This window comes from Lipophrys pholis (assembly GCF_963383615.2).
Source record: "Lipophrys pholis genome assembly, chromosome: 2".
NCBI classification, from domain to species: Eukaryota; Metazoa; Chordata; class Actinopteri; order Blenniiformes; family Blenniidae; genus Lipophrys; species Lipophrys pholis.
This window is the reverse complement of record NC_137636.1, coordinates 7,232,478-7,247,232: the sequence shown is the minus strand read 5'-3', so window position 1 is coordinate 7,247,232 and position 14,755 is coordinate 7,232,478. Positions and strand designations below refer to the sequence as shown.

General features: G+C 42.2%; 1 protein-coding gene across 1 annotated transcript in view; it reads right to left on the bottom strand.

Moving 5' to 3' along the window:
* dmxl2 (Dmx-like 2) overlaps positions 1 to 14,755 on the bottom strand; it is a 35,680-nt gene that overhangs the window by 3,501 nt on the left and 17,424 nt on the right. The window contains exons 25-47 of the mRNA XM_080458363.1: positions 14,447 to 14,582; positions 13,143 to 13,253; positions 12,843 to 13,012; positions 12,353 to 12,450; positions 12,085 to 12,250; positions 11,423 to 11,687; positions 11,088 to 11,290; positions 10,549 to 10,941; positions 10,031 to 10,213; positions 9,624 to 9,920; positions 9,333 to 9,524; positions 9,141 to 9,217; positions 8,262 to 8,392; positions 7,547 to 7,792; positions 5,228 to 5,415; positions 4,976 to 5,109; positions 4,787 to 4,872; positions 4,309 to 4,510; positions 3,797 to 3,914; positions 2,910 to 2,975; positions 1,957 to 2,043; positions 1,664 to 1,785; positions 1,405 to 1,543 (exon numbers count right to left, since the gene is read on the bottom strand). Of these exons, the coding sequence (XP_080314489.1) occupies positions 1,405 to 1,543; positions 1,664 to 1,785; positions 1,957 to 2,043; positions 2,910 to 2,975; positions 3,797 to 3,914; positions 4,309 to 4,510; positions 4,787 to 4,872; positions 4,976 to 5,109; positions 5,228 to 5,415; positions 7,547 to 7,792; positions 8,262 to 8,392; positions 9,141 to 9,217; positions 9,333 to 9,524; positions 9,624 to 9,920; positions 10,031 to 10,213; positions 10,549 to 10,941; positions 11,088 to 11,290; positions 11,423 to 11,687; positions 12,085 to 12,250; positions 12,353 to 12,450; positions 12,843 to 13,012; positions 13,143 to 13,253; positions 14,447 to 14,582 (3,810 nt within the window). The remainder of the gene's footprint in view (positions 1 to 1,404; positions 1,544 to 1,663; positions 1,786 to 1,956; positions 2,044 to 2,909; positions 2,976 to 3,796; positions 3,915 to 4,308; positions 4,511 to 4,786; positions 4,873 to 4,975; positions 5,110 to 5,227; positions 5,416 to 7,546; positions 7,793 to 8,261; positions 8,393 to 9,140; positions 9,218 to 9,332; positions 9,525 to 9,623; positions 9,921 to 10,030; positions 10,214 to 10,548; positions 10,942 to 11,087; positions 11,291 to 11,422; positions 11,688 to 12,084; positions 12,251 to 12,352; positions 12,451 to 12,842; positions 13,013 to 13,142; positions 13,254 to 14,446; positions 14,583 to 14,755) is intronic.

The following is a 14,755-nucleotide window of genomic DNA, read 5'->3' as shown; positions in this document are numbered from 1 at the left end:
AAGAGGGTTCAAGTTTCAATATCATTTGAATTCCAATAAAAGGCCTTTCAAAATAAGGTTTTATTTATATTTCATGAAAGTTTTTTAAAAAAAAGGAAACAAATATCATAGTTCCTGATGTAAAACTATGATAGAAATGGACCTATGATCTGTGTCATTACTGATCAAGCTGTAGATTATTTTTTTATCATTTATTCATTATATTTAAGGCAAGTTTAATTCTATAGCACCGTTCATCCACAAGGCAATTTAAAGTGCTTCAAAAAGGCAAAGAAATACAGAAACTTACATTAAAATAACAGAAACAAAACAAGATATTAGGAAAATAAAGGCACAATGAAAAAGCAGAAGGGAAATAAAACAGTCGAATAAATGAAACTAAAAAATGCATTTATAGAATAGTGAAAAATTTCAATGATCGCAAGTAGTTATGTATTAAAATCATGAGAATGCTGCAGTGAACAATGTTTTCTGCCCTGATTTAAAGGCATCTTATATCAAATACGCTAAACTACATTTCAAAATCTTTAAATTTCTTAATTTTCTTTACTTCAGTAAAAAGAAAAATGCGAATACTTCTGCTGCCTCTGCTATTAATTCTCTAAAGAGCCAGAACTCTTTGACCAGTCTGCACAGACCTCAACTTTTATTCATAATTACATTTGTAAACCTACCAACAAAAGCTGCAGTCACATTAATATCAACAGCTTATTATAACAGCAGCAAATTACAGTAACACTCAGTTCCCTCCTTCAAATCAGAACTTGTTGACAAGACAAAACAACATTGTGTTTAGAGGAAAAAGATCTTTGGTGTTGTGATACGCTGCACATCAGAAGATGAGGAATCCGCTCACAGCCCGCTCAGTAATCCTCCGAGCCTCTGTCCCGTCTTTCTTGCTGTATCACACTGAAGATTTATCAATGCGGCTGGAACATGGAGAACCCTGGCTGTATGGAAGTGTGACGCAAATCCGTACCTTGGGTAGCCGGCTGCGGGAGCTGCTGCTATCTGTGTTTATGTGCAATCTTCTCTGCCATGCAAGCATGTATCAGCATCTACAGACTCAGCAGGGCAGCTGTTTAGTCGACAAAGTTTTGTTTGGCTTGTTGATAAGAAGCACAAACACTAACTCTGACTTCAAATGTAAAGCTGATGCAGACGGGGTGAATTAATGTTTTTAAGTTACTCCCGTCTTCACATTTAGTGTGTATGAATGGACACATTTCCTAATAATTGTAAAACACTCACATAATAAAAAACGATTGCTGTCTGGATGGGTTAAGCCTTATAAGCTCAGAAGAGGCACTTGGTTTCCCCCTGTTGGTTATAACCGAGACTTGCATGCAGCGCTGCCTGGGTCTGTGGTATTCTGCCCGCGAGTGTGTTTGAATGAGCTCGTACCACGCTGGCTCCCATGCTGGTCTGACCGCTGCCGAGCCACGGCATGGATGCAGCGACCGGCATCTGCGGCGGCGCGAAGGGGACGGAGCTCGCCTGGGCGATGTTCGTATTAGAGGAGCGATGGTCGATGTCGTCAGAGCTGTGACACAAAACATCAGAAATAAAACACTTTGTACAGACCGTCAGCCGTACGAACAAGATCTTTAAGGGAAAAAGAAAGAAAAGAAAAGAAGAGCGAGGATTCGTTGAGGAGTCGGACCTGCGGGACTCTTTATCGAAGTCGTCTCCTATCCAGGTGAAGGGCTGCACGGCCACAAGAGTGGACACGTCGACCTCCTGGACGTCATGAGTGGAGGCCAACACAATCTCATTGGAGTTCGCCTGAGAAACAAAGGAAGTAAGAAAAAGATGGACAAGACGCATTGCACCAAGGGTGAACTTCACAGCAGCTTCATCACATTTCTGAGACAAAGGTTTAGGAGAAAGCCATTGGTAAAACGAGCATCTAAGGGAATTATAAACCAACCATAAAGAACAAAGCACACAACTGACCTTATTAATGGCAAATGCCATGATTATATCAGACTCCTTGTGAATGATTTTTGCTTTTCCTCCTGGATATCCCAGATCCGCCTCCACCTGAAATAAATAAAGCATCAACACTGAAGCGACATTAAAACAACAACAATCCGATCCCAGAGTGTAGATTTGCAAGAATAATATTCAGAAATCTTTTCTTTATAAACAACTGTTTATAATGAGGCTAGTTTTTTTTAATAAATGAAGAATAGGAAACAAATTACTTTGAAACAGCTGATTTTAGCAATCAAATCAATTCCAAAATTATTCAGATTTCATGTAAAAGTAGCGATGGTGAAAAGCCACGCGAAATAATCACTGAAGATTGTGTGTTTTTATTAATAATCTGTTGATTGGTGTTCCTGTGGAAACGATGCCCCTGTACAATAAGCAAGCCTCGCACAGCTCTGACAGTGAACATGCAAGTTAGTAGTTTTATTTTGTGTCTTTGACTGTTTGGGTCCGGCAGACTGAGTCCAGCTGAAGATGGGAGAGAGAGAGAGAGAGAGAGAGAGAGAGAGCGAGAGCGAGAGCGAGAGCGAGAGCGAGAGAGAGAGCGAGAGAGAGAGAGAGAGAGAGAGAGACGCAGGCAGACGTGTTACTGATCGGGTTCGGATGTGAGGTTAAGTGAGTTGAAGCCACAAAGTGTCCCAGTGAGGGGGGAAGATCAGACGTTAACTCTAAGCCTTACAGAAGAGAGTTTATGCCAGAAAAGTTGCCAGAGAAGTCACTTTGAGGCCAAGCTGGAGAGGAGACTTCCAGCACTTCACCCAGTTTGGTGAAAAAACTGTGCAGTGGGTGTGCAAACAGTTTTTTTTTTTTTTTATGAATATTTAATGCACCTGCTCCTTCAAACTTGGCTTTGGAGTGAACCTCCCATACAGGAGAACAGCCGGGGCCGGGGCCGGTACAATGAATGATACTACCTTAAAGAGACTGCTAGCTCCTGCTATGCAGTGTTGGCCTATACGGTCCTTATGGTTCTCTACAGACTACACAACACAGAGGCAATATAGACAAAGAACACACCAACACGGCACAACACAAAAAAACACATGCAACAAACACAGAGAAATAAAACATGGGATGAAAAGTGAATGAGGAGGGCTGACAGGATCTTAATGCATCACAACTTTAAACTCGGTCCACCTCATCAGTATGGTGAGGTGCAGGTGAGATGGCGGAAGAACAACGTATGAACAGCGGATCTGATTATTACAGCTCGAATGTAATTGAGCTTGAGCTTGAAACTAATTGGAACGGCACTCGCTAGAAACTGTAAGATGAAAGAAATGATTGTTGTTTGTGCTTCTACTGGTCTGGCAGTTACAGTAGCAGGCTGTGCTGAGAGTGATTACATCACAATGAACCGTTCCTCCAGGCATCAGAACTGCTTTGTACTGGATGCAAGTTCAAGGAGTCAAAACAAAGATAATAAGAACAACAAAAATATCAGAAGCAGATATTAATGTTAATTTCTCTGTGTATTATAATGAAATAAAGTGTTCAGATATGCAGTTAGATCTGGCTTAAACGCGCATGTGAATGTATGTCATCGAGGCTTCTCTTCCAATCCAAGGTCTCCAATAATCACATCAAAGGAGGAATAAAATGTGACACAGATCCTCCTCAACAATGGAACAATTCAAGTAACTTATGATCGAGTCAATACCATAACTGTGTGGAAGGAGAAAAAGAAAAAAGGGAACAGTATTTGATGTACATATGAACTAAACTACTATCAAAACAAAGGAGGATTTAATAATGATATCTAATAAAATTAAAATAAACAACAACGATGAGGTGTGCTGACCTCACTCTGCTTCCTTTTCTTGGTGAAAATGTAACGGATCAAACACTCTTGAAGAACTTCCTGTTTCACCAGAAAATGCCAAAGTCTTCGTACTGGAAAGGACTGGTGATTCTTTGTCCTGGGAAAAAAAAACAATAATGCCTTTATCAAGTTTTTTTTAATGAATAAAACATGAATCATCATCAGGAATCGTTTAATGTTTGGTGAAATGAATGTCAGGATTGAGGAAAAAATAAACAAAGAGCTTCCGTTTACTGCAGAAACTATAAAAACCTACATAGTCAAGGATTGAATATAGATGTGTGTGATTGATTTCCTCTGCCCTGTGGTGGATAATAATCCTGTCCACGTACCCTGTCTTCACCCATAATCCAGTGGGATTGTCACCCCACAACCTGATGCATTCATTATGCAGATGCATAGTTAAATACAAGAGCCATCCAGGAGCTGCCAGAGCTACTATGTGAAGTAGTTGTTATACGTTGGTGTACCGTCTGTGATTTAATACATACTTGAAGGGTGTGTTGTCTGGCTCCAGCATGGCCTTGTGTCGCAGTATGGCGGGTCCTCCTCCGGCACTGAGGTCAGTGGGGTAAGTGTTGATGTAGTTGGGAGGTGGGCCGTCAAACTTGTTCATTCTATCCAGCAGAATCTGTTCCCAATTCTCTAAAGTCTTCAGCACAGCATTGGTAAGTGGGGAAGTGACTGGCAGGTCTGTGACACAAAACACAGGCAGAGCAAGAGAAATTGTGGACATTTTGTACAGACAATAACTTTTTGTTTTATGTGTGATGCGGGAGGTTCCCATCATTTATGCATGTGTTCCACTAATGTACCACCAAATTCTGGTGTAATTGAATCTCACATTTTACATTGTCACAGATTTTCTTTGAGCTACTTTTTCATTGAAAATGTGAAATCTGAAACACACCCCTCTTCTTTAAAAGGGCCTGTAAGAAGCTGCTTAGGATCGATGATGAGAGTGTGTACCTGTGAAGTCAAGTCCAGTAAGAGGAATGAAGTTCTTCACATAGTGATGAGCCAGTTTCACCGTGACCAGACGGATCAGAGCCCAGCTGCACACATCACAAACAAATACACAAAAAAGTAAAAAAAAAAAATCTGAAACAGAAGTTTCAAATATACAACATTTCAGAAACAAGACGGCCTGGGCGCCACCTGTAGGAGTTGGGGTCAGAGTGCTCTGTCATCTGCGTGTCAGAAAGGAAGGCATCATCGTCATCTTCATCATCCTCTGCGCCACTTTCATCCGAGTCGTACAGAGCGTTACTGTCCGATAAAGGCAGGAACGGCTGAGGGGGAGGATGCAGTGATTGAAGAGGAGGAAAACAAATAAAAAATGTGAATATTAATTCAGATCGATCAATAACTTTTTAAAGTGTGTTGTTTAGTTCATTCAACGGTAATTACTTTGGCCACAAAGTAGTCCCACATGCTGAGCTCCGGAGGAATGAACTTCTCCCTGTAGGCGGGCCTCTCAGTGGGCACAGGTGGCGGGGCGGCCGGCGTCTCCTTCACAGGGCGTCCGGGAACCAGCATCCTCATGTTGAATCGACGTCTGTAACGGTCCACGTCCTCGGCTGGTTGAGGGGGAGCGGCTGGGTGGAGGAGAGAAATGGAAGGGTAATATCTTTCAAACACGTTGAACCGCCATAAGGAGGATGTGCAGCAGACTGCAGTGTGCCGTCGTTTTATTTTAACAGGAAGGACGAGCTGAGACTCCAAAAGAGTTAAAGAATTGCAGCCACGCTCTACTCAGAAACACCACTTCAACACCTACAAAGGAGATTAACTACAGGAGAACAATAATCGTCTCAGATGTGTGGATCCTGTCTCAGTTATGAGACTTTGATAAGTCAAAACACACTGAAGAAAAACAGCTCTATTTGTAAAGGCGAGGCAGAAACAAACAAATACAAACACAGGGGATGGAGGAGACAGAGCAAGACACACTGGGTTGCGCACAAACCTGCACCATTATTCTGGGTGACTATCTCTGACATTGCACCAGACAAAACAAAACAAGACAAGACAAGACACAAACCAGAGTAGACAGTGCAGTTAGACACACAAAATACTTCACAATCCGCTACATGACTGAATCAGTAAATATTTGATGTGACACAAAATAAAACATGAAACACATCAAACAGTGATGGCAAAATTTGGTTGAGCAGTCATGTGCTACACATTGTCTTGTTTTCACACTGAGGGAGGCAAACATGACAAGACTGGCAACTGTGACATGTTTTTTTGTTAAAAATGAATGTTGATTACCATGACAGTGGGACACCAATGTGTAACGTTTATGTGTGGCCCTGTGTTAGCGACATGCATAAAAGTGGGCAGCAGCCCTCAAAAGTGGCGGCGACATCACAGGTGATTCTTATCAAAGATTTGGCATTTTAGAATTTCCTCTCTTCAGAACGAGCTCTTCAAAAGGCTCTTGTCTTTGACGCGAGCATCCTCAGGCTCTTCAGAGACACCGAGTCTAAATGTCAACTCCTATCTCCTCCCCTCATAAATACAATGTTTGCAGAGAATTCTTTGGCCTCATGAATTATGGATCAACAGTTTCAACTTTACAGCAGGGCTGTGCTCATATGGACAGATCTAAAAACAGAGCCGTTTGTTTTCACAACTATTATCTGTCTCTATTCTAATAGTTTCTACAACAAACTACTGATGGACACTAACTGATCAATTCACAGCGTTTCAACATTTTATTGTGCAAAACTCAACAAAACACAAGTTGGTGTTCACTTTAAGCTCTACGAATGTACTTTTATGGGATTTAACCTTCTCGAGGTGTACCTGGTTTAGTCTCGGGTTCAGATTTAGTCTGAGAGGGCTGCTCAGGCTTGACATCTGAACACTCCTTGCTAGGCCCAGCCGCTTTGGTGACATGACAAGATGAACATAGAGGACGTTACAATGTGTTACATGCAATGCAGAACACACACACACACACAAACACACAAACAAACAAACACGCGGACATACACAGTCACACACACGATTTGTAACACTCAACACAAATGACTATGCCTTCATAGCACTGGTGGGCTTAGTTGTTTGTAATGGGCATTCAGTAGTAAGTTGCAATTAGAAGAGAGATTGGTAAATCAAGCACCTGCAACAATGCAAACCTGCACAACTACCATGCACTGCAATCCTGCAAACCAGCACTGCAATCCACCAGCCCAGTTACTCACAGCTGGCCTTAGATGCAGGTGCCACAGTGCCCGACCCCTCTCCCCTTGAAACAGGATGAGGGGGCCGTTTAGGGCACTGGGTTTCAGTGGGGATAGGAGAGGGGTTTGGGGTGAGGTTGCTCTGCTCAGGTCTTCCTGTCTCGTGAGAATCCTCTGGCCTGGCTGCCTCAAAATCAGCTGGCGCTGGGACACAGGGCAGAGGGCACACTCACACAAGACACTACACACCAGCAGCAGTAGCATCTCAGGAGCATCAACAAAAAACGAGCAGGTGAACATTGGGGTGGTTATATAGAGACAAAGAGGGATGGAAACGTTGCTTTGGAAGCACGTGAGCAGAGATAAGTTATAAGATTTAAAAAAAAAAAGTGTCAACGGAAGGATAAGGTACCGACTAGAAAAAGGAACAAAAGGATGAGAGCAGGAAATGATTATAAAGAGGGGAGACTAAAGACAAGAATCACAATGTGAAATTAAACATTTTTAGTAATGAAGTACAAAACAACAATGTTACCTGGTGGGAGCTCGGGCCTCTTTGGCTTAATAATGACTTTGGCTCCTCCTCCAAAGACAGCGGCCCACATGCGGTTATTGAGCGGATGTGCTGCCAGCCGGAAGAGCTCATTGCTGCTGTGAATACCCAGCCCGTGAATGAGCAGTGACAGATAAACCGCAACGACGGCTTCACACAGCAGCACATTGAGTTTGGGCTGGTCCTCTTCCCTCGCAGACGTCAAGAGAGATATCAGGGATGATACACCTGCAGAGACGACACACAACCGCACCACATGACACTTGGATAATAGATTATAGATTCGGACAGACAAAAATAACTTCCACAGTTGAAGAAAAAAAGCACAATCTCTGCAAAAAAAAAGAAAGAAAGAAAAAAAGGATCCATTTATGAAACATTTGCATGATGGCGTGATCTGTCTTTGCCTTCCCATTTCCTTCCCAGAGGCCATGGAGGTCCTTTTATAGAACACCATCTGCCTCTCCACATAAACACAGACTGCTCTGCTCTTCCTATCTCTCTGTTATTCATATTCTCTCTCCATCTCAATGACGTCTTTGACGCTCACACATATGCCATTTCCCCATCGCTTGCATCCTGGGAGGATGCTGGAATAAGATCTGACTTGCCTTCAGTCTCATTAAAACGGGTTTGACTGACAGTATCACAGCAGAAATGCCAACACAGAGCGAGCGCGGCATAGCTTGTGTGTTACCTGGCCACTGCGCAGGAGCAGAGTTGGGAGTAATATGTTCTTCGATGCTTTCTGTGCGAAGTCGTTTCCTTTCGCTAAGCAACAGGCCCTGGTAAACCATCCCCGTGAACTGGTTGGTCTCCGTCTGGCTGCTGCAAAGCCACAGCAGAGAGAAATACACTGTGATGGCACTATACAAAGCATGTACAGTACGTTAAGCATTTCTTCCGACATCGACAAATCCTTTGTCAACTTTTTATAGGAAGGTAGAAAAATGCCACCGGTTACATGAGGTGATTAACAACAAGAATGAATCCCTTTACAAACTACATCTATTCATTTTGGATTTCATGGCTTTACAGTTCTCAAAAAATGTGCAATTACCGAGTGCTTCTGTTACTTTCTTTCAAGATAACGTCAACTCTCTGATAGCTGGTGATTATTCAATATTACTGCATGTTTTTAAATGTCATAAGAAGACAATTTTATAGGTTTGTGGTAAATCCAGGAGGTTTGAGGCCACTGTAAAGCTCACACTCACACACCAAGGGTGACAGCTGCCATGTGAGGTGCTTGTGTCTTGCCCACTTTGTCAAAATTAAAAAGAATTGTCAGGTATCATGAATGCTCTTAAGAGTTGTGGTTCTGAGAAGTATGAATACCAACTTCAGTCAGTAGGAACAGCATAGATGTAAAAAGGTTAACAGATAGGTTTCCAAATGACTGCGTTGCAGAATGTGTTTATATGTTTTTTTTCTGTCTGAAAAACTTTTATAGTTGAGGTCTCACATTCGGCTCCCTTTCAGCCTTGAGCACAAAACCGCATTCCCAAAACACACCAATTATGTAACATATCTAATATAATCTGAATGTATTCAAAAAAAAATTTGTGGAAGTTACCTGTAGCTATGGCTGTCACACAGTGCTTGATAAACACAAGCAGACAATGATGCTGCGAGTGTGTGCAGAGTATTCACCTGAGGGACAAAGACACACATCATTATTCGTCATTAAAATTAACAATCGCGAGTGTAACACAGGAAGCAGAAACAACACTCTTTGAAAAGCTAGATTCTTTTTTTAGCTTCTCACCCGATCGTCCATCCTATCAGGATGTGGAGGAACCTCCATGAGCGTGATTGTGTGGAGGATGTCGTGAATGTGGTTGCCGAGGTGGAGAACAGGATTTGCTATGACTGTCTTGGTGGGAGCAATACAAGCTGATAGCAGAGGCAGTGTGGTGGGCAGAGGCAAAGGAGATTGCAACTGCTTGACTGTCGTTTCCTACAGAGCAAAAAGACCACATTTAGGTTTTAGAATTACTTCAGATTGTTCTCCAGAACAAGTGTGCAAAACCTAGAGCACTGCATCAATGACTGTCACCTGCTGACTCTCCTGAAGAAGGAACAGAAGCTCCATTCGAACCGAGGTGACTCCCCCACCCTTGGCTCCATGAAGACTGCAGTAGGAGAGGAACACCCTCAGCAGGGCCTGGTTCTTCCTCAGCCACGCTTTGCGCCTTTCAGAATGCTGCTGTTTGGCTTGAAGACGTCTTCGCTCCATCTGGTGGCGCTCATAGGCTCCGGCCTCTATATGCTCCAGTGCTTCATCTGATATGTCCACCGAAGCTGAACGGTCTCCCCAGCGCTCCACCTCTGAATCTTCCTCCTTGCCTTCCACCTATGCGTTGAAAGAAATAGAATATTTCATATCCGATTGTGTGTGCACACACTGAACTGAACAACTGAACAATATTTGCCCATTCCACATTAAATGCTACTGCAGTGTACCTTGTAGTTGCAGATCTTATGCATGGCTGCTATTTCCTTCTCAAGCCAACTATAAAGCTGAAAGCGGAGCTTCCCTCCGTCCACCTCAAAGCCTGTGGCCAGTGTACGCAGCTCTGTCATCAGGATCTTCAGACAAGCACGGAACTTGAGTTGCTCTGCGATCACGTCCACCTCTGACTCACCCTGAACCGTACAACAGTCAGTTAGAGAGGCAAGTGCACTTTCTGGACTTTATGTATTCAAAACCAGCCTAATTCATAATTCAAGTGAAGCGAAGTCTCAAACATTCTTGCTGCAGATGTCCGGAGTAGATTCTGTGAGCCTTTTAATATTCAGTTTAGTTTCATTTAAGAATAATCAACAAAATGACACAAGCAGCTTTGATTTCATGATGCTTATTGTAGTTTTCCAGAATAAAAGAATGGATTTCTGTTGTAAAACAGGTACTTAAACTACAGGTGACTGAGCACAGGAACAACAGTAGATTAGAATAATGTTTTAATAAACGGTGTTGATACCTGGGAGTCCTCTCTCTGCACGTTGGGGCTGCTGTTCTCTTTGCTTGCTTGGGTCTCCGTCTCGGGTTTCTTCATGGTCAGACCATCATCGTCGTCATCTTCATCTTCATCCTCGTCCTTGTCTTGCCCCCAGTCCAACTTCAGATCGTCTTGCTCGACCTGGATCGTAGGTTGGCTCCAGTCCATCCCACCAGCACTGTCATTCCCTCCCCATGCAAATGTGGGTGCTGGTGCGGAGCCCCAATCCAGACCTCCCTGGGTGCCATTTTCCAATGGCTGGCTTGTGTTTAAGTTGGTCGTAGAGGAAGCTTCACCGAGAGGTGAAGAGCCAGATTTCTTACTGACTTTAGGAATCTTGGAGAGCACTTCCAGTGCCAATACTGGGCAACCCACCTACAGAGGAAACAAATATGAGTAAACTGCTACGTGAACTTGGCAAGTTTGGTTTTGTAATTAACATGTAATCGGCAGTACAGCTAAATGAATGATTCAGTAGAAATCTGCATCACTGTGGGTAGGCAAGATGCTGATTGGCTCACCTTAAAGTGTGCATTGGCAGTGGTGAAGAAGAGCTTGCGCTCTATAAGGTTGATCTCATCTGCGCTGCTCTTCTCAGCCGTGAGGCTCACAGCGGCTGCGGTGCCCTCTGGACTCGCAAAGTGGCGTCGGATGATCAAAGGATGTGTCCTCAAGTAGTTATAGAAACTGAACACAACGGGATTGCAGGATTTCACCATCGCATCTGAAAACAAAAGAGTGAAGGAGAGAGATATAACAAAAAGGCCTTAGAGAGCAGCGTGCGGAGCAAAAAATAAGCGTGGCAAACGACTTTTAGTTTGTCTGAATGTGAAGGAAATGTCTGCAGCCAACTGACCAGGGTTCTCATCATCTTCTTTGGGGATTCGCTCCAATAGTGTATCCAGGGCTTGTGTGTAATCCTTCATGATCCAGAAAGCTATGCTGCGGAGGAAAGGGTCAGGGTGTAGTCTGGAGCAGTGGTAACCGCTCCCGTCTCTGTTACGGCCCAGGACTTTCTCATAAAGGAGGCCTTGACAGGTGGATGAGTTTTCAAAGTCAGCTTCATACAGTCTTGCCACTATCATGGCTAACTGGAGATCCTCCATTTTCTCCATTAACACCTGCACGTAATGAAAAACAATGAAGTGTTAACTCCATTTATATAAACAGAACGGCGCACAATTGTGAAGAATTATTGGAACCAATTTTCACTGCAGACTACACAAGCAGCTAAAACATACAAAGCCCACATTTATATTTCCCTTTTATTTGATATCTTTTTATTTTGACTATGCAGTGTGCAAAACTCAGGCCAAGGAAAGCTATACAGGATTGCAACGCATCTTATCAGTGTAATTTAGGCTTTGCTGCATAAGCAATGTGCTGATATAATTCCTATTCAGAGAATCTACTGTATGTCAAATCTAAATGGAATACACACGAAGACTCAATAGTAAGCGGCCATGGTTGTGCATCGTAATGTAAAAAGTGTGTATTTTTGTCTGTATTTATTCACACCTCAATGGCATCTTTAAGGGAACCAGCCAACAAAAAGAATGCAGCGGACTGCTCAAAGCGCTGTTTTCCCAGGAGAGAAAATGCATTTTTCAGAGCTGCTTTTCGCCAGCGGTCTTCAGTGAAGTTGTTCTTGAAGAACTGAGTCATCTTCTCATCATGCTGTGATCTGGATGAAGAAATTCACACATTCCATGTTAGTTTCATTGGACTCTTCTCTTAAAGACTTCATCATTCAAACTAAAATGAGAGTTGGGAGACAGCGGCCCACCTGAAGAGTCCCCACAGGACGGCTTTCTTTTTCATGGCCAAGTAGAACAGAGCAGCATCTAAAGGGTCATTGTGCCTCTGGAACGCAGCTTTACCCAACTGATTGCAAACACATATAAAAATACTACATTAGTAATTTTGGCTCACATGAGTTCAAAACTTCCTAATAATCACTTTAAGTAGAGAAGCCCCATTCAAACATAAGTCAGTGTACATTGTAGAATATGCTGCATTCATTCAGTTTTTATTGATTCCTGGGCAGTTGTATTGAAACATATTACGTTGCCATTAAAAGCTGATTTGACGAATCCAAACATACAGTGCCCTACTCATAAAAACTGTCTGCCAGTCGAGAAAAACAAATAAATAAAACATGTGATTACAAAAAACAACAACATTAAAACAACTAATGTCATCAGCTGCTGCAGTTTTATGAAATAATATTCTGAACAATGTGCTCTTTTGTTATTCGCGTGAATTTGTCCGGCTACCTTCTCCACCATTTTCCGCAGAGTGTTTATGTTGCGTATCCACCAGCCCACTCCCACAGCTCTGAGCTCGGACCATTGTGGGTCGCCTCTCTGCATGGCTGGGATCATGTTCAGCAGCTCCTCTTCTGCCTCCGAGTGAAACGCCCATGCAAAGTGACACGTTGACAGGCCTACCGGAGGCACAGTGGAGAGCAAAGAGTGAGACGTGTCCAAATAAAAATCAAGCTTTTCTGAAAATAAAAATCAACAAATAAATTGTATGGCTCAAAGCCAGGGTACTGATAATGAAGAGAGTTTTACCCTGGTGGAGCAGCTGCATGCGATACAGCGGGGGAAGTGAGGTAAGCAGGCAGGTATGAAGACGCATGGCGAGCAGGTATCTCAGTCCACACTCATCGAGAGCCTCGCCACCTATTCAAAAACCACAATGTTGAGAACAATATTGTTTTTTTTGCATAAAATACTTAAAATGGCTGCTCTTTGTAAACTTTGGTATCTTGAGTTCATGTCAGAAGATACATCTCTTGTCCCTGAACATTCTTACCCTCACTGTGCTTACATATTCCTGGAACAGACTGATCTCCCACTCATAAGAGACTAAATAAATAGAATAGAAAAATGTAAAAAAAAAAAAGACAATAATATAATAAAAATAAAATAAAAACAGAGCCGTATATTAACTGCTATTTATGCTTATACTGATGAGCGAGAACCAGTTAGAACCAATGTTGGTGTTGTGATACCACATCTCGCCCTGTCCATATGTCAAAGCGTCCTTGGGCAAGACATTGAACCCCAAGTCACTCCCTATTGTGCGCCAGCACATTGCATGACAGCTGTCACAATTAGTGTGTGAGTTAGTGTGAATAACCGTATAAACTTATTAAAAATACATAAGAAAAATAAGTTTGAGGATGCTGGCATAGCAATAATCTACTATATAAGTTTATTTACCATTTATTTGCGTTGAGAAAAAATTGATGACTACTGAACTATTTACAGGAATACACAATTGAGACAGAGCATATATGCTTAGCCTATACATTTATGACTTTAAATCATCTTTGTTAAATGTCTGTTAGTTCACATTTATTCATATTCCGAGTCAATCTGCAGAAATGAATGCATCTTCTACCTTTTCTGAAAGTATAAAAAGATGTTTGTTGTCTTATTTGACATGCCCACGAACTAATGCTCATGAAAAAAACTTGAGCAAATCAAGAACTATATATTCAAACTCTTAGTTTTGGGGAAAAAAAACTATAGTACATGATACTTAGAAGGTTTCAAAGGAAAAAGACAAATGTTTTGTTTGGTCTGAAATAAACACCTACAAATCTCAATACTGACTATCCTGGCACTTGCAAATACACATTAAATAGAAAGAACAGGGAGAGGAATTCAGCTTTAACATGAACCCTATTATATCTGTTGGAGTAAAACTTATTAAACTGTTGTGGCACAAGATGTTGATACTTTTTCATTACTTTTTCTTAAACAAAATATCCTTGCGAAAAATGGAAAACCCATTTACAGTATGTCACTTATTACACATAATCACAAATAAACAGAGATCACACTAACTACATGTATACATAGACTACCTGTGTACTGTAGATCAGCAGAGCTTGTGACCTCTGCACTGGTGGTCGCAACGGTATCAGCTAAGGCCACCAGGAACATCTGCTCCAGTCTGGTGAGTCCAGGGAGGCTGGAGTGCATGAGATGACTCGACAACACCTGGACACACACAAAGCGCAGAGAAAAGCGGAGACATGAACGTTAGTGTGAACTGACTGGATTACTGTGGACAGACTAGCCTGATAGTTTTTCTCACTGTGAGCACCCCCCCACCATTATAATTACTGTAGCAAAATGAAAACTATTTCACACCATCATAAAATTATGATTAC